At 46.0% G+C, this 26,376-nt stretch overlaps 1 protein-coding gene across 4 annotated transcripts in view; it reads left to right on the top strand.

Moving 5' to 3' along the window:
• The window catches only part of RERE (arginine-glutamic acid dipeptide repeats), a 168,178-nt gene that overhangs the window by 71,406 nt on the left and 70,396 nt on the right, over nucleotides 1-26,376 (top strand). For 3 of the 4 annotated variants that reach the window (XM_052691543.1, XM_052691541.1, XM_052691542.1), the window contains exons 4-7: nucleotides 9,556-9,661; nucleotides 10,579-10,675; nucleotides 13,243-13,347; nucleotides 24,523-24,571. In XM_052691543.1, the coding sequence (XP_052547503.1) occupies nucleotides 9,556-9,661; nucleotides 10,579-10,675; nucleotides 13,243-13,347; nucleotides 24,523-24,571 (357 nt within the window). Of the gene's footprint in view, nucleotides 1-9,555; nucleotides 9,662-10,578; nucleotides 10,676-13,242; nucleotides 13,348-17,791; nucleotides 17,996-24,522; nucleotides 24,572-26,376 lie in introns of those variants that run through there. The other variant, XM_052691544.1, reaches the window with a different exon arrangement.

Below are 26,376 nucleotides of genomic sequence, written 5' to 3'. Positions count from 1 at the left end.
CCAAAACAGGGCAGTTGCACAAGTTTCTCAAATATATTCTTTAATATTATTCTTAAATAGGCTTTGCCCTCTAATGTATGTGTCAAAGAGGGGAAGGGCATCCAGTTTTGCTGTATGATCTCTGATTCCTTTTTCAGGTGAGACTCCTGTCGTGCAATTGGAAGAGCTGAGCTGGTGGTGCCTTTCCAAAACGATTTTGTGAGGCGTGCTGAGAAAATTGTGTTTGATAAAAGGAAAGTGAGCTAAATGATGAGCCACCTCCAAAACGGTCAAATAAGGCTTTACTGTTCATTTCCTTAATAAGTTTTAGTGTTAGTTGGTAAGGGTGGTTTATTTCATTTTATGTGACTTTTCTTTTTGTAAACTGCTCTGCCGGGTTCTGCAGTTGTGGGTGATGCTGTGCACAGGATTCTTTATCAGGTGTCCTGTTGTTTTCAGTGTCATTTCTTAACAGAAGTGGGCAGGGATGAGATGCCTCGTGTAAATCCTTGTGCCTAGAAGAATGCGAGAGGTGTAAACTTCCAGTAACCATATGTGCTGATGTCTGAGTCAAGGGTATTTGGGTCTGAGGAAGATGGGTTCTGTCTCATGGCTCTGGTATAAATTGGTTTGAGTGCTGTAAGGGGATGGAATGGTTTATGGAACTGCCAGTAGTTCTCAAAGCACTTCCCTTCTGAAATAGCACCTTGACTGGCTTAGAAAGGAAGCTGTTAGCAGCTTTGGTTGTTATAGTGCTCTACAGATTATATTGCCCAAGGCGAATTATTAGCTTTAGAATAGTTTATTAGCTTGGCTGTCTGCGTTCACTTTAATCTTAGCTCCAATGAGGGTGCAGATGGTGTCTGGTATGCGTACGGTGTGTTTAAAAAGAACTCTTATTTCAGATAACTCCTATCTTGCTTCATCTGTCTGTCTGGTCACACGTGACTTTCAGCACCCAAAAAAAGGTTTTCTGCTTTGTATCCCCTCCCAACTTTTCCTTTGAGCATTTTCCTCTCGTAGCAGGTGAACACATCCATTTGTCCTCTGGTGTAGTTAGGTCTGATTTTAGCATTTTCAATATCGAGCTATTTCCAGATGAATGGAGGGCATCTTTCCAATCTACTGGTTTAGATTAGATTGTAGCCTGTGGATCTGGCTTGGGGTGTATTTATTTAGTACTGATTTACATACAAATGCAAAGAAAAAAATATGATTTATTGTGTTGCTGATGCTAGGTACTGATGGAGTGGCAGATAGCAGCTGTCTATTGTAACTCACTGGCAGAGAGGTGCAGTCATGTCTTCTGCACTGTGAGCATCCTTTAGGGCTGCTGTTCGGCTCTCCTGAATAGCTGCTCTGCTTTATTTCACAGTCATTCCTGACCCTGTGATTTTCATTAAGGTGATGGTGTGACCTTGTTTATCAGCCCATCTCTGAACGCTAATACATGAAATGTGTGGTTTTTTTCTGGTCTAAAATGTCAGCTTTGTCTAGAGCAGCATATGCTAGGTGCATCCTAGGGGATGTAAGCATTTAAGTAATTGACCATGTCATAAACGTTTGCATCCTCCCAGAATCTGCACAAGGAAACATTCACTTTCATGCATTTATGTTCCAAATACACTTTGTTTCTTCTCCGTAGCAGCTTTTGATTGTGTGGTGAAGTAGTCATCAAGAGACTCTGCTGATCAGCCCTTTTTTACCATGTTTTATATAATTTTAAAAGCCAGCCTGCTGCCACGGTGAGTCGGATTGCAGAGGTGCTTTAATGTTTCCTCTGTCATAACATTCCCCAGACAGCGAGGTGATATTTTAACAGCCCTGCGACTGTTCCTGCCCTGCGCTGGGTTTGCAGAGTAAACTGTCTTCTGATTGTTTTATCCTTGCAGCTCTTGGTATCTCCTGGTTGAAAGGCAAAGCCCTTAGAGAGGTGTTAAGGAAAATGTGGCCCCTTGATATTTAAAAGGTGAGAAATCTGTTTAAACTGTATAGGATGACATCAAACAGGCCCACCGCTGCGTGGTGCTGCCTTTAATGGAAGTGAGAGATGCTGCGGCTGGTGCTGCTCAGCAATTAGGTGTGAACCATCCACTATCAATGACATTTAATGGCAAATGTCAGGCACGCTCTGAGTGCTGTCTTCATTTCAATATTGCTTTTCTTTAGGATAATGCTTTAAAGAAGAAAAAAAATCCTTAATGGTGTTTAATTACCACGGCATATATCCAACGATTAGTTAAATGCATTTGTAATGCCATTAGTTGTCAGGTAACTGTTTGCTTGTTATGCCTGACACAGAGGATGTGATGTACGACGTGCTGTGCAGCAATGCCAATGCTAACAGGGCCGCGTGGAAAGGAGGGCTGCCATCAATCCACTGCCAGATCTGCTGCAAGAAACACGTTGCTTTGTGGAAGCAGCAGACAGATGCTGCTATCAAAACCTGCTTTCTGCAGTGGCTGCTTTTTGTTATGGCCTATTGATGAATTCACACCCCTGTTTGTGGCTTGTTTGTTTGTTTGGTATGGAGTTTTCGTGCTGTGTGTAGAATTAACAGCTGAGGTGTGTTCAGTGTGAGAGTGGGGTGATGTTCAGTGGGTGAGCAGGACCAGCAGGCCTGGGAGGAGGCCCAGCAAGCTGGGAGCAGACCGAGAGGCCCAGCAGACCCAATAGATCCCCCTGGGCTCCAGGAGCTCAATGCTGTGCTGTGCCCCATGGCTGTGGCTGCTCCACGTTCATACAAACCACACGAACGCTTGGCTGGCCAGGACTCGCTGGCATAGACAGCCAGCCACTCCTTTTCCCCAAAAAGGAGCAGTCAGTGTGGGAAAGAAGTGTTTTGAAGCAAAGAAGCTTTTATAAAGGGGAAAAACCATGCGGCCACGCCGTCATCCAGCCCTGGCGGGCTGTTTGTGGGGAGCTGTGCTGTAACGGGGCGGTTACTGATGCCCTTCTCAGCTCATCTGACACCGTGAACCACAGATGGGATTCAGAGAACATAAAAGGGAAACGGAGCAGAAAGATACCACAAAGGGATTAAATGAGGTAGTAAGCAGTGACCCAGAACCTTCACGGAACATCTTACGGTAGTTTTATTTTAAGCATGTGAGTTTCCAAGTGTAACCGCTGCTTTTTTTTCCCCACAAGATGAAATTATCTCTCCTCAGTTAGAATTGCTCTGAGGTTTTAATGGAGGTGGTGCCCATAAGTGTGTTCCATTTGTAGGTAAACAGGGAACTTGCTTGGTCTTGCCACAGTAAGCAGCTTTGTTTCCAGTAAAGCACAAAAGTTTGTGGATAAAATACTGCAGTTTATTTAAGATGCACAAATGGCCTGTGGTCGTTACCTGAGGTGAGTCATGTTCTTTTCTCCTTGAAAACCCGGACGAGGCAGTTTGGTTTTCTGGATTGTTCAGCTCTTGAAAGCCTATTAACAAATATATATATTTAATAGTGTGTATTTAATCTCTGAAGCTTGATGTGTTGGGGAATGTAGGTGTGCTGGTTTCCGATCCTCTGTTTTGGCCACCAGCTGGAAATAGGGATGGTGGTATTAATATTGAGAGGTGAAGGTGAGGAAGAAATGCAAGTGCAAATTAAGGTTCTTGTTTGGGCCCCACTGGCCATCTGGTCCCAGTTTTCAGGTACTCCCAGCCCCATTTTGTCCAGTTCTGGTTTGCATGTGTTAGAATATAATTGCACAGATTGTTTTTATACATGCTAATCTATGTTGTTCTGAAAGCAATTAGCTAACGTGGACCAGTAATTTACACAGTTGATTTTTGGCATATTTCTCTTTGGTCTTGAGCCTCAGTAGACAGCAAGACACTTTGTTTTATTTTAATGGCCCTGTGCCTTTAAGAAGTGTTATCAGAGGGTATGATTTTAGGTAGCTACCTATTCTTTCACCACATTCTAAATAGTGAAGTGTAAGCACACTGTTCCTGTTTGCTGTTTCAGACTTGGTTGTTTTTTTTTTTTTTGGTTATTTTTCCAAGATTCACACAGACAGACACAACTTTTACTTGGTTCATGGCACATATCTTATTAGAGCTGTTGTTCTGCTTGGGCTTTGGTCCTGGCGAGGAACAGCGATTTGCCTCATGGTATTCTCATCTGTTCTTTGCTTCCCTTTCATATGGCACCTAATCCACAGAGGCTGTGATTGATGTCAGCCTCAGCGTTAGGGGGAATTGCTGATATGCACCCCTTGGCGTTCATTAGTAAGCAAATGATTACAGGACATTGTTTTCAAAAGGGGGAGAAAACAATTAGCAGGAGAAGAGATGAAGGTACGTGAAGGACGATGCTCTGCAGGTCTGCTTCTGGCTCTTGGGGCATGAAGCTCTTATGGATGGAGAGGATTATCTTAGAGAAGTGCAATGTTAGGAGTTCTTTTCCTTTGTGGTCCTGTTTCTATCAGGGTGATTTTGGGCACCTGGGGAGCTGCCCAGCAGGCCTGGGGTTTGCATATTGCCACGTGCAGGGATTTGCACAGGACTTCGCTGCCAGGGGTGTCTAAAGAAGCTAGAGGCAGGTTTTGCACGGTGCCAGTTATGTTTTGGTTTAGTATTAACTCTGTATTGGCTCTTGGCTGACTGGGCTTGATTTTTGGCTTAATTGTTTCAGGATGCTTTTGACGTCTGGGAAGCAGAAATTGTGGGGGAGGGGATGATTTATGAGCAGCACTAAATAAAATTAAGAGAGGTTGATAACTTCAATTCTGTACTGATTTTTTTTTTTCAGTAAAAGTTTTGGGTGGAGGGGAGGCAGGGCTGTGATGAGCAGACAGAAGAGGGAAGAGGAAATGCTTTCAGAGCTCGATTTGCTGAGCTTTGTCTTAAAGCACATCTAGCTGAAGCGCCATGAAATGCCGTGCTGACCTACATCCTTAGGAGACAGATTTCACCACTTAACTCACTAAGGCCAGTGCCATCTTCCACTGCTATTTGTCAGGCTGTTTCTGAGGGCTCTTTCTCATCTTCTCCCGTCTGTCGTTGATGTCCTGGCATTCCTGCCTTGTGACTGCTATAGCCAACCCACCAGAACCTGTCGTATCACAGTGAGTTGTGATGGGATGCTTCTTTTATGCTTCTTTTGAAGGCTGTAGCTCTTTACTTTTCTTTTTTTCAAGACAGTCTGGCAACTATAATGCCAAACCACCCACGCTAGGAGACAACATATGGCAGCTCCCGTGAATTAGCATGCGGCTAAGTAACACATCACCTGGTGTTTTCACAAAGGCTCCAGCCCTGGTAGCTGGGTGCGGAGGTTCTGGCCACGCGTCCACCTCCCCGCAGGGCTCTAAGCACAGCCTTGCAGGCTGTTACAAATTACGTGTTAAGGCTGTTTTTGGCTTTACACAAAGTCTCTGATTTGCTGTTGTACAAAGATGTAGGCAAGATAATGGCTGGTTTGTGCTTGCATGCATGAGGTATACGTGCAGTCTGAGATTTACAGGTGTGCGTCTGGGCCTGTCTGCTCCCCCCCTCCTTCCTTCTGCAGGAATCACCTGCCTACAAATAACCTGTCCGTACTGCTTTACATGATTGCAGACCGTTCTGCTTCAAACTTGGTAGACCAAATTGCATTCCCAGGAAAGCAGAGCGGCTCGGAGCCTCAGAGCTGTGCTTCCTGCCGCAGGGCTGCATGTGCAGCACACAGCTGAGTGGAACAGACAGGATTCAGGGAAGGAGAGCGTGAGACCTGTTCTCCATCTCACAGATATTTGTATACAAGACTGGATTAATTTCCAGAGTGCCGAGGTGACTTCATGAATCCTAGAAGCAGTTTTGTCTGTTCAACTTGTGAACAAAAGAGATGGGAGAGAAATTCCTGCTGTAAACAATAGCAAAATGTCAGGAGCAAGACATTGTGGGGAAAAAAATCCTATATTGTTTTGTCAATAAATTATTCTTTCTCCTACATAGATCACAGAAATGGGACCTTACCCTGCAAACAGCAATATTTGATACCCCAGGCAGCTTATTCTCAGCTCACACTTCACTGAATACTGATCGATTATCCGTGGCTTAACCAAGCCTTCTCATTTCCTGCCTGCCATTACTGCGCTCAATCAAGCCGACGTGCTTTGTGGCCTGCCTTGTGCACAGAGATAAGCCATCAAGGCATGTTTCTATTAGAAAAAGCTCTTGTAGATGGAATAGTCATTAGGTAACACTCAGGGGCTTAGAGGTTGCGGGGCTTTGTGTTGGTTCAGGTTAAGGGGGCAGGACGGAGCAGGGCTGCTTAGGGGTCCTCATGTTTGGGGGATGGAGGAGCGTGTTGCTGTGCTTAGTGCTCCTATTCAGCATTTGCTTCTTGCAGCTTGTTGGTAGCTCTCACTTTTTGACATTTCTACTGTGCTTGCAAGAAGTAATTGAGATAGCTGTTAATGTGCACGCGTCTAAATTAAATAATCAAGCTGCAAAAATAACATTCATCTGTAGTAATGACCTTTGTATTTCCAAGCTGAATTTCCTTGGCTTACAAACAGCTGTTCAGGTTTCTTATTATTTAATTAGAAAGCAGCCTAGAAGATACCCTGATAACGTGGCATTGCACAGGCTGTGGCAAAGTGGGAAGGAAGGGGACCCTCACTGTATTTCTGTAGCTCCTCGTTGCCCAGCGGCCTCATCTCTGTTCCCTCACTCTCTCTGCCCAGGGGATCTGGCACGACTGCTCCCCATTCCCCACCACTCACCCTCCTCCTGGAAATTAATAAATGTCAGAATTGAGTAAGTGTTGAAATACTTGTATAGCAGGAGCAGAAATGCAGGCAGTGATTCAGCGGGGACGGCTGCACGGGTCGATAAGTGGAGGAAGTCAAATTACAGTGGGAGTGGAGCAGGCCAGTGCTGCGTCTTGAGGCATAACTAGAGCTGTTTGCATGGGGGAAAATAGTTTTCTGGGAGGGCAAACACTGTCCCAAAGGGAGTGAGTTAATCTGCAGTGTTAAAAATGAATTAAGTTGTTCATTTCAGCTGGTTTTGAGTGGAGATTCTATGAGAGCTTTATGCTGCAATGCATGAGACATTTATTTTGATCACCGAAGTTGCTGTTAAAATATTTAACACCTACTACAATAACATGAAGACCCTTGGTAGCTTAGAATTAATCCTGTTTTCTTTTTTCCCCATGTTAAAAAATCGATGAAAACACGTTTGAAGGGAAAGATGTTCTTTTCCGTGTTTCCATTTTGCTGTTTGTTTCTTTGAAATAGCTCCTGCTCACCGGCCCCAGCGCGCCCATCTGTCAGCTCCAGCATTTGGTGTATTGCTTCCAAAGCTAGTTGTGATTGAGCATGGTAGCTAAATAGGGCAAGTAATGAAGGATGCTGCTCAAATCCCTCGGAGAGAATCTGCAGGACATCTGCGACCGTTTGCACGCTTTGGTTACTCGTAACGCCGGGGAGAGGACATGAAATCTCTTCAGACGTGAAGCGCAATGTGTCAGAGCTCTGTTTTGAAGTGTTTTATAAGAAAACTGGCACCTTGGAGGTGTTGCAAATGCTGTGGAAATCTGTATGTGTGTGGCTTTAAAGGGGACCTGCAAGATTTAGTTCCGCTCCGCACCCTTAAAGGAGGCCTTGATTTGTAAATGGTTGAGCAGATGTTTGTGCGCAGGGATGCCTTAATCCATTTACAGATTTGCCTTGATCTTGTTGGATGTCCAGAACTGCATACTTAAAGCAGAAAAAAGGAGCTGGGAGGGAAGGGAAAAAGGCCAGATGCAGCAGCAATAGGACCCCAGGTGAATTCTTGTAGAAAACTGCAGCAATGGGCACTATTTTCATTCAGGTTGGAGTTCTGTAGCACCGGGAATCTATTTTGGGCTGAAACACACACCAGAAAGCTCTTGCTGTTTGTGGTTTCTGCTGTTCCGGATTCAACATGCAGCTATCTGCAGTCTCGGTGTGTAATGGCATGAATAACACAGTCACACTCGATGAGTGAGGGCCTGCCTGCTCTTCTGTGTGCAGGTCCTTGTGAAATACCCAGCCTGACACCTCAGGGCAGCGCCCACAGACCTCTGTGTGCTGACGGAGGCTCAGGTTGTGGGTTTAAGAAGGCTTGTTGGCTAGGAGAGAACCCAACAAAACTGAGTTTTGTAGTCTTCCTTCATCATGGATGTATATGCACAAGTGTTTGGGTCTCCTCTGCAGTGCTTCCCAGTGCCTGCTGTTGAAAGGCAATGGGCTGTAGTGGGGTGAATGGAAGCTTGGGGTCCTCCTGCTCGGTATAAGCTGTCCCTGCCTATGCTGCTCTGTTCAGCCTTGGTGTGCAGCACCATTTCTGCCTTCCAGACTTTGCCTGTTTGATTTCTTCCGTGCATTAGGCAAGTTGTTGGTTTTTTTTTTGTCTTTGCCTGCAAATGTGCTGTTAAACACCCAGAAGTAAGTTGGGGTTTCCTCAATGCATCTGGTGTGATCCGGAGCATTTTGTGCACAGCAGCACGTGTGCTGGAGTAATGCAGTAACTTTGTCTGGCACAATGCTGCCACTAGCAGTTCTTGCGTGGCATTACACGTGTTTTCAATGAAAGGCTTCGAGGAATGTGGACGTAGTGGAAAGATTTTCGTGTTGTTTATTGAGCGTAATTGGTGGAAATATTGCACTAACATGGCTGATGAGGACAGGAACAACAGTAGGAGCTTTCTGGCCCAGTAACCTATTAGCAAACTGAGAGGTGGGGTGAGAACAGAGTGATGCAGAGAGCTGTGGCCCAGAGCCCAGCGGTGGTGCAGCTGCCTCCTTTCCTTTGGGGATGCCCCTTTCCTTTTAGGCCTCCCTCTGACTTGTTGGGTGTTTGAGATTAGCAGGAAGAAGTGTGACTACCAAGGGCATCAGAGATGGACTGAAGCAAGCTGTCGAAACTGGATTAAACATTACTTTGAAGTGATACTCAGGCTTGGTTCCTCCTAAGAACAACGAACTGATAGCTGGTCGCTCAAAAGCAGAAGGTGCTCCTGGGGAAGATACGGTTTTATGCAAGTTTTGCTGTTGGCTATCTGGTACCACTTATGTTCCAGGGAGTCGGAGCCTGTAATTATTGGGGTTGAAGGACAGCATCCTGTTTCCTGTTTGTTGGTGTCTGAGAGTTAATAAGGAACTTTTATGATGGAATCTGAAACCATCTGTCCTCAGTGTCTGTTGGTTGCAGCTGTAAAGTATGGTGGCATTGAATTGTGCTGGTGTTGGTGCTCTGTGTCGGGCTGTATGTCTGGCTGGTTGGTAGGAACAAGCTGACTGGGATTGTGCTGCGTGAGGCCACAAGTTCCAGCCTTTTTCCTGATCCCTTCCTTTTCTTGTTTAGTTTTTGTGAATGTATGCATTGTATTTCTGGTCTGATACAGAGATACAGCTGCGTGAGAATGGAGTAGGTTCCTGTCTTCTGAAATTCAGTCTGTCATAAGCATGTTGCCCTTGTTTCCTGCCCATAGAAGTCTGCTTTCCTCCCTTTTGAGCCTCACCTCAGACGTTCTTCAGTGTGAAAAGAGATGCTGTACTTTGGAAGACTGTGTCAGATGCAGCCTGATTTCCTTTTTAGTAATGCCTCTAGACCTTCTTTTTCAGAGTAAACGGGACCATCTCCTTATGAATGTCAAATGGTACTATCGCCAGTCTGAAGTCCCAGATTCAGTCTATCAGCATTTGGTTCAGGACAGACACAATGAGAACGGTAAGTTAGGCTCTCTAGAGTAAGGCCTTTACTTGTTCTCTGAATTTTAAGTCTGAAAAGCAGTGATGCTTTTGCATATGGATGTGAAGGAAAGACTGCTGATGAGGACCAGGCATTAGAAGATGGGTGATGGTGTCTATTTGCCTTGTTTGTTCCAACCAATGTAAGTCCTGTAACCATAGATATAATCGGATGTGTTTCACATATACTTAATCTGTATGGTCCTATGCTAAAGTCTTAGAGAACAGAAGGCAGCAGTGGATCCTTTGTAGCACCTTAGTTGAGTTTCCTGCTTTTCTCTCTGCAAAAACAATTGTGTTCTTTGGTTTAATAGCAGCAGGGGAGGAAACTTAAGTACATATTCCAGTGTCATTTATCTCTTGCCTCTAGGGGAGACATAACATTTCTACTGTAATTGGTGAATTTCCTTGAGGCAACAGTTAAGGTTCTGAAGATACTCTGAGGTGAATAGCGATGACAAAATTGATGCTTAAAATGTGCAACGCAGCATCTTTTTGCTACGTGACAATATAAAACTGAGCATATCTTCTCCTTTCTGGAGGCATGAAGGATATTTGGCCTGTGCTTTAAGCAAAAGCTGCACGAACCTACCTCACTAATTTCTTTACAACTTCATACATGGGGATTATAAACACATTGTCAGAAAGTGATCATAACTTCCCTTCAGCGGTTCAGATACAGCAGGGAAATTGGCTTTCAAAAATGGGTGCCACGTTATTTCCCTACCTTGCAGGCTGCGTAGAGCAATTGGAGTGTTTGCTATCCTAGCACTGAGAGTTCTGTCTGAGAAGCATCCTCTGACCTCGAGCTGTGAGAAACACCTGCAAGATGGTAAAGGTGGATGCTTTCAGTTTGTAGCTGATGTGTTGAGGTTTCTTGTTTTTGCTTTCTGGCAGACTCTGGACGAGAGCTTGTTATTACAGACCCAGTTATCAAGAACCGAGAGCTCTTCATTTCAGACTACGTCGACACTTACCACGCTGCTGCCCTCAGGTAAGCTGCAGAGGAAGTGGTGCAGCATCTGTGAGCTGGATGAGAGAAACCTTTCTGAGAGAGAGAAGCCTTTCTTGCTTTGGTTGGGGATCATTAGCATACTGCTCAGCTTTCTCCTCATCTCCTGCAGTAATTAACTTGTGTTATCTGTTCTCGTTCAAGAAGGAGCTGTAATTCTACAATCTCATTTTAATCCCAGTTAATCAATGTTGCTCAGAAGATATTGTTTCCCATCATTGCAAATTTAGATTATTGCCAGCTCCTGCAGAAATACTACCCTTCCCTCCTCCGTGTTTGATTTCACCATTAACAATAGCGTCTCTTTGGAAAGTGACTGTTAGCATGCAGCCCTGATAAATTGCATTAAAGACTTTGCTCTGAGGCGCTTGTCATTGTGGAAGCTCAGCTGAGAGCTCCATTAAAAGCTGGCTGCACAGACAGGAGGTAATGGGCTCCTGCATTGTTCCCTGCACGCTCCCCTTCCCAGGGGGTCGCTGCCCTCTTTGCCCACTAAGAGCTGAACTGACGTTGCTGACCTTTGGCTGAGCACAGGGATGCACCATTACTTCATGTTGCCAAATAGGAATCATGAGGCATTATTTTTAGCAGATTTTCGGCGTGCCAAACGTGCATGGATATTGTCAGAATGCAAATTGAATAATCTCTCTGATAATAATGCTCAGATGGTGTTTCACCAGGACCATCTGGAGACATTTTCTTTGTTCAGAGTCACTTTGCTGAAGCTGTTAAAAGACAAACTTGCAGCAAATTCTGTTACAAGGGGGGGGGAAGAAATGTTTGATTTGCATATTAGAAGATGTTTGATAAACTTGAAACATTCCAGTGATGTGCTGTAATCCCGTGTGATGCCACAGCACAGTCCTTGTGTTGCAGAATGCAGCCATCCTTGTCAAATCAGTGGGCTTGGAAAGGAGTTAGCAGGAGGTGGGCTGGCCTGAAGGAACCAGCCTTGGGAATCTGATTGTCATTTAAATAAGGAGAGACTGAGCTGTGTGGGGAATTGCCATGGGGATATTCCAGCTTCAGTTCTGTGTTCCTGCTGTTTTCTTGCTTGAAGAGAAAGGTACAAGGTGGGGTTTTTGTATACCAGGACAACTTGGAAAATAACCTTTTCGTCTTCCTCTCTGAAAACAGTGAAGGATGTTCTTCTGCATTTTCCATTCTTTTGTTAATTTTACATGGCTCGTAGATGGCATCATGTACCTCTGCAGGATAAAGGTTTACTTCTGTTGATTTTATTTAGCAAATTGTAATTAATGCTTGTCAGTGAGTTTTGGTGTGCAAGGCACATGAGGGTGATTGCACCCAGGGCTCTTACAGTTGGAGGGCATACAGCAGCAGAGTGCATTGGGATGCCTGGAAGCGAGGTTAACTTGAAATTCTAGTTTATTTTCTATGAAGTGAGATTATTTCTGTGCTCTCTGCAAACAAATGGGTCTGGTCACACAATGAGTTGATGACAAACTAGGAAATAAAACCAGTGACTGTAACTTCCAATCTTCTGCTCTAACCAGCAGAAAGAGCTGGATGCTCGCTGGATGCTCGCAGATCCCCTCTAGTAATTTGTAGTGCAACTTCTCTGAAGCACTATCTTGCTTTCTGAATGTAGATAATAGAAGATAATTTGGCCAACAGTTACTATTGACTGTCAGGTAAATTATTGGAAGGCAACTTAAACTTTACCTTTCATGTGAAATACCAAAAGAAATATCCCTTACTAGGGGCAAACTGGGGAACTAGGTTCAGGCATGGAGGATAAAACAAATGCTGGTGAGCAAGTTTTTCTCAGTGTTTTTCTGTGGGAGATCTCCATTATGGACCCTGTTAACGTTCCACTACAGCATGGCATGACACAGGCAGCATTCACTGTTGCTTTGCCCTTTGCCAGAAAGGTAATTGGCTGAGAATTACAGGCCATCACAGGGACAGTGGTGTGCAGCCCCAGCTCTCAGGATAGCCAGGTGGATTCTGTCCTGCTCACCTTGCTGGTCCTCCTGGTGTTTTTCCCTCACTTTCAGTGCTTGAGGTTGTGTGGGAGAGTTTGTTATGAAGCAGTTTGCTGTTCTTGCTGTTCTGTGGTTTGTTTTCTGTACTTGAAAGGATCAAACCAATTTTGAAGTAGTCTGAAAATGTTCTGAACTGGAAGCTTGTGTGGCTTTCTGAATAAAAGCCCAACTTCCCAAGCCATGTGGGCAGTAGAACTTCAGAAGCTTCCTTAAGAAGAAAAAAGCAATAGAAGGACTGCATAAACCTTAGAAAGAAGGCATTTTCATGATTGTGTTGCCAGGGCAGGCACTGTTTGTTTCTCTACCAGGTGGAGGTGGGACTCTTCAGGCTGAATGGGAGTTAATGAGTGTGCTGTGTAGTCTGACATGCTGTGTCTTCCATTGCCACCACGGGATGGAACTGCATGGGTCCTGTTAAAACAGGCTTGTTTGTGGCTTTTGCATATGAGAACTGTGACTCATGCACCGATTACCATGGTGTTTAATTAAAATAACTTATTTACAACAGAACTCTAATACCATCTTCCCTCTTTCTTGCAGGGGAAAGTGTAACATCTCCCATTTCTCTGACATTTTTGCTGCTAGAGAGTTTAAAGCGAGAGTGGATTCATTTTTCTACATACTGGGCTATAATCCAGAGACGAGGTAAGAGAAGTGACTTTTCAAGGCATCCTTTACCACAGATTTGAGCCTGCAGGAACAGGAAACCTTTCAAAGGGGAGAAAAGCCGAAATCGAGCAGGATGCTGATAGGAAAGTGGGGTAGAGGGAGTGTGAAGGAGAAGCTGCCTGTTCCTGCTGTTTTTTTTATACAAGTAGAATTTAATACGTATATAAAATGTTATATGTCCATGTGTGTATACATATAAATAGTGCCTGATAAATACTTAAATACCCAATTTAGATCTGTGGATTTATTTTTACGGGGTGTAAGCAGTAGCAGGAGTTGTTAGGGATCTTGTTGAGTAAGTGCACATTGTGGAAAATGCTCACAAGATTCGCGTGCATCTTGTAGTAAGCACTGCTGAACTGCTAAGAAATCACACTGAGAGTTTTTAGATGTGGAAGATGTGCATTCAGATGTAATTGCCCCTGTAGGATTCCTTACCAGTAGCTACTTGGTGCTTTGCTGGCCTTGAGTGTAGTTGAGATAGAGAGGGAACTTTTTTCTAGCAATTGAAGCCTCTATGAAGGAGGTTTGTTCAGCACACTCTTCTGGTCCGTGGAGTCCTTGGAGTCTTGCTGGGTGTTGTCTGAGCTGCCTTTATCTGCTAGGTTCACACCTTCCTTATTCTCAAGTCCAGATGCTTAGCTCATTTTCATCTGCTTAGTTCTGTAACTCAGAGCAACCCTACAAGCCCTGTCCTATGGAGTTTGCTATCTAGGGGCATTTTCTGTGTGTGCTTGCCTGTAAGATTGATGGGGGTTGGTGAAGGGCTGTGCTGGCTGAATGCAGTCTAGTTTCAACACAGAAAACACAATTACCTTGTGGACCTCTATTTCTAGTGATATTGTCAAGGACAACAGTTACTTTAATTAGATAAGCATACAAGTAATAAATAAATGCATTGTTCTATTGTAGATGAATGATTTTTAATGGAATGTAAATCCTCTTGCTCCAAGGCGTAGCCTGCCACTAACTGCTTGCAGTTGTAAAGAAACTCTGTGTGTGTTATTACATAATTGCCTATTTCTGAGGTTTCCTGTACCTTACTCTGAAGTGTCTTAAGCCATCGGTATGTCTGAAGCAGGATATTGGATTAAGTGTAATCCTTGAATTGATTCAGTCTACGTTGATAGTAACTTTTGTCAGTATAGGTCCCTAGCAGGCAATCCTGCTAGTGCATGCTGCTGAGCTCTGGGGATAAAAAAGCACGTCAAGTCCATGAATATCTCACAGTACATTATGTTAAATTGCTTTTGTTAATGCTATTTGTGTGTTTTTTTGGAGAAGTCCAAAAAGACCAAGTTTGTTGTGGTGCATCTCTGATGCTCAGCGTCACACTGGACCCCTGTTTTAACTTCATCACTTCTCAGTGCATTTTGATTTTGAGGCAGAGAACAGTAAATGAACTGCTTGCACTGGTGTTGGAGTTTGCTGTTTAATGATTGCAAAATGCCATTTGTGCCAGAGCTGTCAGGCAGTTCTAAACTCGCTTTATGTGGAAATAGCTGTTAATTCTGCTGAGTATTTCTACATAGAGAACGCCTGAGATCAAAGAAGTGACAAAGCATTGCACTTAGTGCCCAGCTGATTGCTCAGAGCAGCCAGCTCTGTGTCTTCTCTTTGGTTGCAGCCATGCCTTATTAAGCTTGTTTTGGGCTCAGGACATTCAGAGTAAGGCCTGAGTTTGGGCTGCTTTGGCCCATGCTGAACTGTTTGCTACTGCATTACAGCACATGCTGCTTTACTGCTGCCTTCTTCCAGCTTATTTGGCATTTGGAAGTGGAAGCATCCTACCACAACAACAGAACTTTGTCTTGAGCTTGATCTGACTTTCTCCTCTGGTGTTTTATGTCATGTGGTGAACATGGAAGGCTTTTTTGTGGCGAAGCATGGATGGATGTGTTACAGGGACAGCTTGGGATATGGCTGTGAATCCCTCCCAGCTGCACTGCAGCAGTGTGGGACAGGGTACCTTCTTAGGCCAAGCTGGATTGCATTACAAAGCTGTATTTCCCTTTGAGTGCTTTCAGTTTGCATTGCACGTGAGGTGCTGGTGTTTCTGTCGGGCCTCTTGGTGTGTTGGGAATCCGGCTACTTGCAGTGCTTTGGTGTGCTAAGATGTCCCAAGGCCTGGATGTGAAGAAGCCCTGTGTGTCTGCGGGCGACTTCTCTTCACAGGCGATGGGAAGCTGGTTTTGTGCTCTGGATTTTGGTTACACTCTTCAGTGATCCTCACTTGGGTTCAGTGGTTGAATAGAAAAGTCAAAAGGAGGGTTGACACCTTGAGCTGAGTGTTAATCATCTTGCAGGCAGGTGTGAGCTGTGTTCATGGCTCTCCATTGCGGAATATCTCCTCTGAAGGGGCAGCCAGCTGGGACAGGATGTTCTTTTTACATTCAGTCTTTAAAATAATTTGTTAGACAAGGGAGATATTAGAGAAGGGAGCCGAGTGAGAGGACCTATAAATCTGATTACTTCATTGTCTGCAAGGAAAATTCTATTACAAGCCTGAATCAAGTTTTTGTTCCTTCTCCTGTCAATAGGAAACACGGCAGATGGAATACAAGTTTCAGGCCTAGGAACAGATGAGAAAAGTGTGTCTTAGGAAGCCAGTAAGGAGTTGTGTGCGATTTACTGAACGCCCTCCTCTAGAAAATAATTGAAGTTCAAGAAGAAATTTACATCCACAACCAAAATGCGAACAGACTAAAAAGGAGCAGGGAGCTCTTGTGTTTCCATTCCTCTGTGTGGTTACATTTTAGCAGTCAGAATATTCTGATTCTATATGTGTTGCGGTGCCCAGGGCAGTGAGAGGGGGTGAGGCAGTCACACCTATCCATCCTTATGTCTCAAAGCACAGCCTTGAAATGAGTTCCAATTATGCTTGCACTTAGTAGAGCATTATGACAGTTTGTGTCGTGGTTTGTTTACACAAGGCAATTTCTGCAGCATATATGAAGTGCAATTCAGAAAAAGAAAAGAGTTTAGCGATTTTAAATACCATCAGGAAGGTGTATGAAGTGCAGGTCTGTGTGTATGGTATGCTCCCAGGGCAGGGAGCAGGAGGTGCTGAGCTGTGGTCGTTGTGCCTGCTGGCTCACAGCACCCTATGACGGCTGCACTATGTGCTGCACGTTGGCTCCTTGTGTCTATGAGGTTATCTCTGGATGAAATAATGGCAGACAGCTTTTTCTCAAGTACACGTTGTCAACTCAAGCACAACAAAGCAAACCAGAATGAGAAGAAATGAATCCAGAAGTGCCTTTCGGCTGTCGCTGAAATAGAGGTTCGGTACTTCTGTGCTCCTAAATCTTCTGACTTAGAAGTGCTCTGCAGGAAGGGGCTGTGCAGAATGTATGGGGCAGCTATGTTGTTCCTGTCAGTAGGTGGGGAAATGTGGTCAGTCGGCCTGTGAGTTTGCTGCCTTTCTCCTTTTTGGCAGAGGCTGTGTTTGAGCTAAGTCCATCTTTCCTGTATGCCAGGGCCCAGATCCTTGAGCCGCTCAGGGAGGGTCCAGCAGGTCCTGTAGGCGCATGGTAGCTAATGCTTGGTTTGCTTGGATTGGTTCTGCTTCCTCAGGATGGGGCAGGGTGGGCAGCAGGAAGCTTGGGGTGGCAGTAGGGTGGGAAGACCCACAGGTGTATCCACCTGGGGGAGGAAATCTGTGATGGGTCGTGGCCTGGTTCGCTTTGCTTGGTCTGAGTTGTTTTGTTTCTAAAAGTTTGTAATCACCACACTTTTTGTTCCTTTGTAGTCTGGAAGTAAACTCAAGCATCTGGTCTGAAGCGGAGGCAGGGATTCTCATGAAAACATTTTATGCCATGGGGGAGAGGGGTACGATTAATTTCTTGCACATACATAGCTAAGAATGTTGCTCATAATCATTCTAACGAGCAGGAATGGAAGCATGCAGGAGGAAGCGTCAGCAGAGCGCCAGGCTGGGCAGCTCATGGGGTGATGGCGTGGCTGTGCTGCTGGCAGTGCTGCTCCCAGGCTGTCACAGCTGCAGGGACAGGGAGAGAGCAAAGGCAAAACGAAGGGAAGTAGGGGTAGAGCGAGGGAGAGCGAAGGGGAATCAGCGTGCTGCTGCGTTTACGCCGTGTGTTGCGATGTGAAGCTTGTGTCACTCGTCTCTCCAAAAGCCTTTAAGCTTTTTAACCGCTGCTGTTTCTCAAAAGCCAATCACAAACCCCAATTTAAAAAAAAAAACCCAGCTCTTGAGGCGCGTCTCGGGCTCAGCGCGTTGGCTGTCCCAGAGCCCCTGGTGAAGGCCCCACTTCCCTGCACACTAGCTTGGCTGGCGGAGCTGCAGCCTTCTCCTGCTGCATGCACGGCACCAGCGGGCTGAGATTGATTGCGTGGGGAGCGGCGTGCGGCCGAGGGAGGGTCACAGCACATGCTCAGTGCCGGCAGTCCGAGGGCGAAGTTTCTGCGTTCTGCGTGCAGGCTTAGGTCATAGCACAAGCTCAGTGAAAGCTCGCTGAGGTCTCTCAGCCTGCATGTGCCTCCATTTTGAGTTGGTAGAGTGGAAAAGGCAGAGTTTGAGCTGTTAAGTAGGAGGTTCAGGAATACATCTAAACCCACCAGAGCCTGTCATAGTCATGGATGATCCATTCAGCCCCTGCAGGTAGGCTGCATCACTCTGGCCTCCCCTAAGCAATGCTGATTTTTGCTGTTATTTGTGACTTCTGCAATGTTTATGAAATCATGTCCTTCTTATTGCATGCTCCTCAGAAGCTTGTAATCCCACCAGCTTTGCTGCACAGCTCTGCATGAGGGCACGGAGCAGGGGATCTGCTGGCGCAGGGGTGCATGTAGCAAAATGCTGGAGCTGTCTGCGCTGACGGCTTCTCTCCCCCCCCTTTGATTTTTTCCCCCCCTCCCTCGGTGGTGCAGTTTGCATTTTGGCCGTGCTGTCTGCATGCCAGCCTCATGGCATCTATGCTGGGAGCTGCCCAAAAGGGGATGTCCGGGGCCTGCAGCATTCTGGGGGGTGTTGGCCCTGCTGCCATTCCTCGGGGGATCAGAAATCCCAAAAGCAGTGTGGCTCTGCTCGCCTGTCAGCTGCATGCAAATAACACTTGTGCATCCTAAATGTGGTGATGTTGTTGTATGCAGTGAGGTGCTTGGCATGTGGCAGCTGGGCAAGCTGCAGTCTCAGAGGGCTAGTTGAATTTGTAGCCTCCTGAATGAAGGAGAGGACTCTGGCTCTGTGCAGTGATAACGTGCCTGCAGCTGGCTGTGAGGTTTGTGTGGGGCCAGACACAGCCACAGCAACTTGTTGCTGCTAAATGGGATGTGGTCTGAGGGGCTCAGGTGAGCGGGAGCAAGCTCAGCTCTGCAGCAGGTGCAAGCAGGAGGGCTGGGGCAGGGTGAGCAGGGAGAGCTGTGCTGTGATGTCGGGCTGCAGGCTGACCTGTCACTGCTCCACCTGTAGTCACTGCTGGACTGCCTGCCTTGTGTTGGAGGGCAGGTGGTGACTGATGAGCAGGGCTGCTAGGTTTCATCTGCACTGGTGCTCTGTCTGAAATAATGTTCCCGTCTCTGTTTGCACTTACGGAGTGCAGAAATTCAGAGTGCTTCACACGGTGTGGATCACTGCTGATATTTGTTGCTGGCTGAAGCAGAGCTGTGCTCATAATTATAGAAATAATGTTCCCCTGAACTTCAGCCTGACTGAATCGCTGCAGAGTTGTGTTGCCTCTGTATGCCTGGGAAGCATTCTTATTCCTAATAAAGGAGCCACTCAAATGCATCCAGAAACACAACGCTGCTCTGCAGCTGCACAGGGATGTGGCATCTTGTGTCCTTACGTTTCATTTTTATGTTCTCTTGTGTGCAGAAGGGAAATATGCAAGGGATGGGGGCTACCAAGTGGTCTGCTTAGTGCTGCTCATCAGTGAGTGCATGCTCATGCGTTTAAAAAGGATTGGAAGAAGAATGCCAGTTTTAACTTGAAACGAGAGTTTGGTCCCGCTTATTCTTACAGGTTGGAAGTTAAGTTAAAATAGCACAGGTGGACAAAGATGAGAGCAACTCTAGGCTGTTACAAAACCAAATCTGTTTGTCATGTTCAAGTATGGCATTGGGCAAAGCGAGCGCTGCTGGAACAATCTGCCAAATAAGGCATCCTTTGCTTAATTGCACACACATGGGAGCTCGTGGGCACGACGTGGTGCTGTCAGCTCCACCAGCTCCCTGCTGAACCATGCCTCTGGTGTCAGAGCTCCTGAGGTTTGCACAGCCTGCCTGCTCTGGGCTGCCAGTGGTGCAGTGGTCCTTGCTCAGATGCCCCTGTGCTGCCAGCAGAGCCTGTAGGCAGAGGTGTGCTGGTAGCTGCAGCTCCATGGCGCTGTCTGAGGTTGCCCATTTCTCTGGGTCGCTGCTTGTATTGCATTCTTCAGGTGAAGGAATGCTGACCAAGTTCTTGATAGTCTTATTCTTTTTTCTTTTTTTTTTTTAAATTATTATTATTTCTGGGCTTTATTTTTGTTTCTTTCAAAACTCTTTATCACTATGATTACCTCTTCCTTCTGCCTTCCAGCTCTCTGGGCTGTGATTTGTTTTAATTAGGGCTTTGTATTCCCAACCTGTACAGTAGAATTTGGGGTTTCCACCAACTAATTTTTCTGGCCTTGTGATCAAAGTACTGATGTCATCTCTGTTTGGAAGTAAGCACGTTAAAGAGGTGATCAGTGGAGGCTGCAAGCACAGCATTACCCATGTAGGTGATTCCTCTATGGAGAGGGTGCTGGTTTCCTCCCAGTGACTTGCTCTTGGCCTGGCTGTGCCATGGTTGCTTCCATCCTGCCTTTTTGCACGAGGATGGTGCTTCTAAAGGCCGCGTAACCTTAATTCTCAAGGAGGAACCTGACACTGAAATAACACTGTGCAAAAGCTTTCCCTGTCGGGCTCAAACATCTGCAGCCACTTCCTTCCCCAGAGAGCAGCAGGAAGCACAGCCCTCTGCTTCCCCCAGGCTCTCCCTCTGCAGTCAGCAGGCAGGTCTGAGCTCGTGTAGGAGATGCAGACGTTGGTGCAGGCATATTCGTTCCTGCTTTGGATTGAGCAATCACCAGAGGCGTTCCCATAAGAGTTGGTTTGGCTGAAACACAGGTCTGATTATTATTATTATTTTTTTTTTTTCAGTTGGAACAGAGAATTGCTTATGCAACTCTTTATTATAACATGCTCTGCTACAAACAGGTCCTAAACCAAACTTGACTTCCCGTGGCTGCATTAGCAAGAGTATTTTCTGAGCGTTGTGGGACTCCTAGAAAAATGTGGCTGCAAACAAACCCTGTGTCAAGGCAGGGGCAGACTGGACACGTGAAGTTATGCAACTCGACATGAAATTTCTGATGGTAGGAAATAACTGTAGGAAGAAGTTAGCAAGCTGTAGTTCAGTCTCTCAGCAGATGTCTGGAGAAGGCAGCAGGGCTGGGACAGAGCCGTGCTGGAGGCTGCTTTGCAGCACTGCTGACGTCCCACGAGTGCTGGTGCTGCAGAGCAGCAGTGCCTGTGCATTCTGCACCATTAATGCTCAGCAGGCAAAGACTGGTGCTGCAGTGTGAGGCCTGGCTGTGCTGCACAGGGCAGTGTGAGGCAGAACATCCTGCCAGGTGGGGCTCTGGGGGGGGAGGCAGCCACACTTGGAGTCCTCATAAGCTCATTTGTGATCACCATGGTTGGACTGCAGTCATTTTTTCATCCCTCTAAAGAGCATTGGGGTGGGGAGGGTTGCTGCTGAGGTTGTGGCACTCCTGGTTTCCCATCTTCAACTTCTTTTTTTGTTTTTTAGTTGCTTTTGCATAAGTGATGTGGACCTGTTGCAGTAGGGAATGGGTTTTAGAAAGCAGGTTTTGAAAACACTTTTAGAGAGCTTTGCAGAAGATGAGAAAAATGAATGCATTTAAATCTTCATTCTGAAGCATCCTTCTAGCATAATTACAGAGCACCTCAGTGCATGGGATCAGAATGATTAGACCAGGAATGGCACGGGACGCTGCTCCATCGCAGGGCAGAGCAGTGCAATTAGAGCATGGCACGTTCCTTGCTGTACTTCAGTGGTAAAAGGGAAAGCATGAAAGCAGCAGCAGTGCCATTTCAAAGGCTCCCCTGGCTACATGTGACCCCTGACCTGGGAGGTCTGCTCCCTGCCTGCTGGCTCTCAGAAGCATGGAGCCTGCGGGGTGTGCTGCGCTGGGGCATTGCCTTGTGCTCGCATCGAGGGCAGCTCAAAGCTGGGGCTGTGCAGAAAACTGCTGGGCATGAAAACCCACAAAAGCGTTTAGCTTCTGCCTCTGAACTCTGGGATTTTGCAGCAGATTTGCAGCATTAAATTCCATATGGCTGTGGCAGTGCAGTAAGAGCGGTTGGTGCTGCAGAGCCTGATCCTGAGCCATCCTCACTGCTGGCCTGGCTGCTCCCTGGCAGCTCAGCCCCTTTGCTCACCATGCCACGGTCCTTCCCTGCGTGATGAAGGCAGGTGACCAAACAGGGGATGATAGGCGTGTTCCTTCACTGCAGGACCTGTTGTTGGCAGCCTTCCTGCTGCTCCTTTCTCTGCTTCACCTCTGAACTGCTCTCTGCAGTGCTGCTCTCGGCCCCGACCCCCCAACCTCCCCTTTCCTTAGAACCACAGGAACCAAGCCTTTGGAGCTGAGCCACGTCGCCGTGCTCTGCTGGGATCAGTGGGTGCTGGTGCTGCCCTGCTCTGCTGGAGAGGTTTCTGCCTCTTTGATATTCCGTCGCAGGCTTCCATCTCTCCCTGACCAGCCCCTGTTTACTTTTCAGAATACAACGTTGCCATGGCAACAGGTTACTTTTCAAAGGGAACATCTTGTCATTATATTTAATCCACTGCAGCTGAAGAGGACTGAAATATTAAGTTGTTGTTGCTATGGATACTGCTTTGTTACATCGGTTTCTTTTGTGTCAGATTTCATATACCGTGTTGGGTCCTCTTTTTTCCTTCCCATAGAATAAACACGGATCGCCTCGCCATCATTATTGTAATTGTGCTCCACCAATATAATTTGGCTTACAACTCTATGGTACGTTTTAGTTTCCATAGCAAGAATTTTTCTTTCCGTTTGCAAATCCGTTCCTGGGGAGACGGAAACTGTCTGAAAGTATTCGCCACGTTGTGCCCCCTTGCAGCAAGCAGCTCCCATGGTCTGAGCACCCCCTGCCAGTGCTCACTGCTCTGCACAGCCCTTGCCTACCTGGGGTCCCCTTGGGGTGGGAATGCCATCAGCAGGTGCTGAGTTGGGTGATGGGGCACACAGGGCCGTTTCTCCCCTGCCTCAGCATTGTCACAGTTACAAGAATCACCCCATCCAAAATTTTGCTGTTATCTTTGCAGTTCCTTGTAGGATGCTAGGGCACGTGCAGTCTCGATTCTGTGATGCTGCATTATTAATATTCAGTGTAATGCAAACGAAGGAACTGGGAATTGGGGAGAATTTGGAGTGGTGTTGTTTTTTTTCCCCTACCTAAACCAAAAATTGTGAACTTTGCACAAATACATTCTGCTTTTCAGCAGCCTTTGGCTTGGGTGAAGGATGGTAGCTGGCAGGAACTGCACAGACATGTCTCAAGCCTGACTTGCAGTGACTAGCAGAGATGTGTATGGCTTTAGAACCTGTTCAGAACCCTGCTTGGGAGTAAAGCAAGAGAATGAGCATTTGTTGTTGCCTTTCCTTTTGTGCCTTACAGGGAAGAATTCTCACACATTACAGCTGTAAAAGTGCAAATTTCATTTATAACTTGGTTGTAAATACAAACCCTGCTCTCTGGGTTCAACCATTTCCCTGCATAACCTGAAAACACGAGGACAGTGTCAGATCACATCTCACACAAGTATCCATTGGAGAAGGTTCTTTTCAGGAGCCTTCTGGCAATGCTGCTGGAGAGCAGGTTGGTGTACCAGGATGGCAGCATCGTGCAGGCACCACAGCGTAGGGCTGAGTTACAAAACCAGTTTCAGTTCCTGCCTGACAGGTCCTCCTATCCTTCTCTTTGATAAGGTCTGTTCACATGCACTGCTGTATTTTCCCCACTTGGGAATAAGATCTCAGAATGATCCGTGAGGTGAGGCTCAGTGCGCGCTTTCATCTCAGAACGTCAAAGTACATTGCAGGTGTTCAGAAGGCACGCAGATATCCATGTCAGAAAGCCCTCTGGTTTTAACGTGTGTCACTGTGTGCTGCTCTGGGTGGTTAGCCTGGTGCAGGGCTGGCACTTTCTGGTTGTGGGTTTGAATTTCTGTGGTTTAAAGTAAACCATTTCTCTTCATCGCTTCGCATCACCACGACCGTAGCAGGGCTGAATAAGAAATGCTGGTGGTGTGCTTTCCTGCTGTCTGTATGGTAATAAAGGGCAGACTTCACTGATAAAGTTCTATTCATCCTCGGTTCCCTGGTAATTCTGTACAAAACATGGGAGGAAAAATGTGCTTTATTATTGGGAATGACACAATAACTCTTGAATGGTTTTCCAGAGCTCATCTGGAAGAGGGATTATTTTTTGCAGATTCTGCTAACACAAAACTCCGCTATTCAAACATGAACAACTCAAATTACTCCTTAACAGATTATTTAGAAAGAAAATGTCCATAAAGGTGTTCATAAGGAAGGCATCCATCCCTGTGTGCTTGTTGATAGCTTGTGCTTTGCATGTTGTCTGCGTTCGGATTTGGCATTGCAGTGGGCAGTTCTTGGGTTGTAGCTGTAGCAGAGGTGAGGTGCTGGCTGGGCACTGGGGCACTGGGAGGGCTTGTAGAGGCTCTCTGATATCAGTGTTATTTCTATATTGCATGGAAACACGAGGAAGGAGGAGATGTGTGTTGCAGCATCACTGCCCGATGCTTTCCTGCTGCTGTGGTTTCACGTCGTGCTTGGGAGTGACCTCCACCTTGTCCTAACAGTGGGACTGAAAGTTCCAGATTTGTCCTGTTGCTGTTTGCCATTTGCAGTGTGGCCTGTCATGTTCCTGAGTATATCTTTTTATTTTTTTTTTTCTTTTAAAGAATGTATTATTTTTGCTTCTTTTCCATTTGCATTGGAAATACAATGACAGAAATGCAGGCCATTGTCCCAGGTTTCATTAATCATAATTCTTTCTCATTACTGGTTTTTCTTTTTATATTAGGAGGCTAAACAGTACCCAAGGTGAAATCAGAGTTGGACCCAGTCATCAGGTAAGGGATTTTGTTTGTACTTGAATAGCTGCAGGACTTGCTGCTAGGCACTTACCCTGTTCAGTGCACACTTAGAATTGTATTCGCTCAAAGACAACGAGCTTCTGAGGTTAATCATGAGTTCCTTAGAACTCCTTAGCTGACGAGATTATTCAATGTCAAATGTTGCTGCTTACGTGGTTTTGTTCACTAGTGAAAGTGTTGGATTGACTCCAGAATCAGGTTGAGGGAATCTAAATGGCTGCTGGAAGTTAGGAAGAAAAGAGAGCAGAAAGCAGCTGTCGTGGGCACATCGTGGAGAGAGGAGTGAATGCATCCTCAGCTACCTTTCACCTAGCAACGTGTTAGTAAATCACTGAAAAACGTTTTAGTATTGGTTTCTAATTATATTCAAAGTAGTTCTTTTAATTTTTAATAAAGTAGTTGAGTTAGGAGAATGCTGCCTGGGATGTTTGAAGTCTCTGGAGTCAGTGGAGAGCAAAGTGAAGTTCTATTAGAAGTGAACAAAGAGAGTGCAGGTTTTTGAGAAACACAGGATGAATTTCCGGGCTTGGGAGACTTCAGACCTGCTGAAGATTTTCCTGAACCACAAGTGTGTTGAGGTGCACGTGCATACCTGCGTGTGTCCATCTCTCAACGCAGGACACAGGCGTGCCCCTTGTTAGAGCTGCCCTAGTGCAGGATTCCCTGTGCTTTGTTCTCCCTGCTGTGTGTGTGGCTGTGCTCCATGCAGGGCTGCCTGTGGCTTTGCATCTCCTCCTTGACCTGTGCTTTTGTTTGCAGCCTGTGCATGTTCCCTTCATTTGTCTGCATGGCCAGCAGGGATTGAGCAACCGTGGTGCTTCAGCACAGAAATCAGTGGGACCGTGTTGTGCTTAAAGAGAGCAGGGTGGCAGCTGCCAGGGACAGACCTCTTTCTAAACAGGCCCCATGTGCTGGCAGCTCCATGCTGCTGCCTCCTCCTTCAGGCAGGAGGTTTGCTGCTGCCCACTTCTTTTCCCTCATCGTTTGGATGTAGAAGAGCCTAAATTCTTTTCAGCTGGGAGGCATGGCGATTCTGGGGGATCGCTGCCATGTGTTTCTCACATGCACACTCAGTAGCAAGCCACATTTTATATCTTACTTGTATTTATCAGAAACTTTTTATGTGATTATAAAATAAAGGTCCTGTCCAAGTGCTGTATTTTTGCATCCACATGTTTGGGATTCATTTTCAGTCTCGTTTAACGACTGTTGATAGGAATCGTTTGTGTAACTCATGTGACATCCTCCAGGGTGCTTTGTAAGAGGAGGAGAGTTCTTGGCAATTGAATCTGTATTATTATTTTCATCACTCATAACAAGAGTGCTGTAAACGATACCTCCGAAACGACTCTGATTTCAAACTGTCAGGTAATATTTTGGCAGGTAGCAATCAGGCATATTGTGAGGTGTAATTATCAGGTGTAGGTATGGATGGAAAAATATGCAGAAGGAAGGTCCACTGATACAGAATACTTCTGCTGGCTCAGTGTTTTAAGCTTCCGTACTACTTTTATTCCTGTTCTGATCCATACTACTTTTGTTCTGAGTGTTGCTGGTACTGTCACCTCCAGGAGGTTCTTCAGCTGTTCCTTAGTAAGAAGTTTAATCTTCAGGATAGTAGTGGCTGGTGGTTGGATTTGGCCTCGTATGTGCAGATCCAGAAGCATCCATAACCAAACCTGAGGCCCTAGGAGTGGGTTCTGCCTTTCTTCTCCTTACATGGCGCTGTAGGGTGCTGCTCCTTTTGACGCACACGCAGATACCTTATGCTCATATCGTGC

This window comes from Tympanuchus pallidicinctus, unplaced genomic scaffold (genome assembly GCF_026119805.1).
Source record: "Tympanuchus pallidicinctus isolate F22 unplaced genomic scaffold, pur_lepc_1.0 scaffold29, whole genome shotgun sequence".
NCBI lineage: Eukaryota > Metazoa > Chordata > Aves > Galliformes > Phasianidae > Tympanuchus > Tympanuchus pallidicinctus.
Note: the sequence above shows the minus strand (reverse complement) of the source record. Positions and strands in the feature narration are given on the sequence as shown.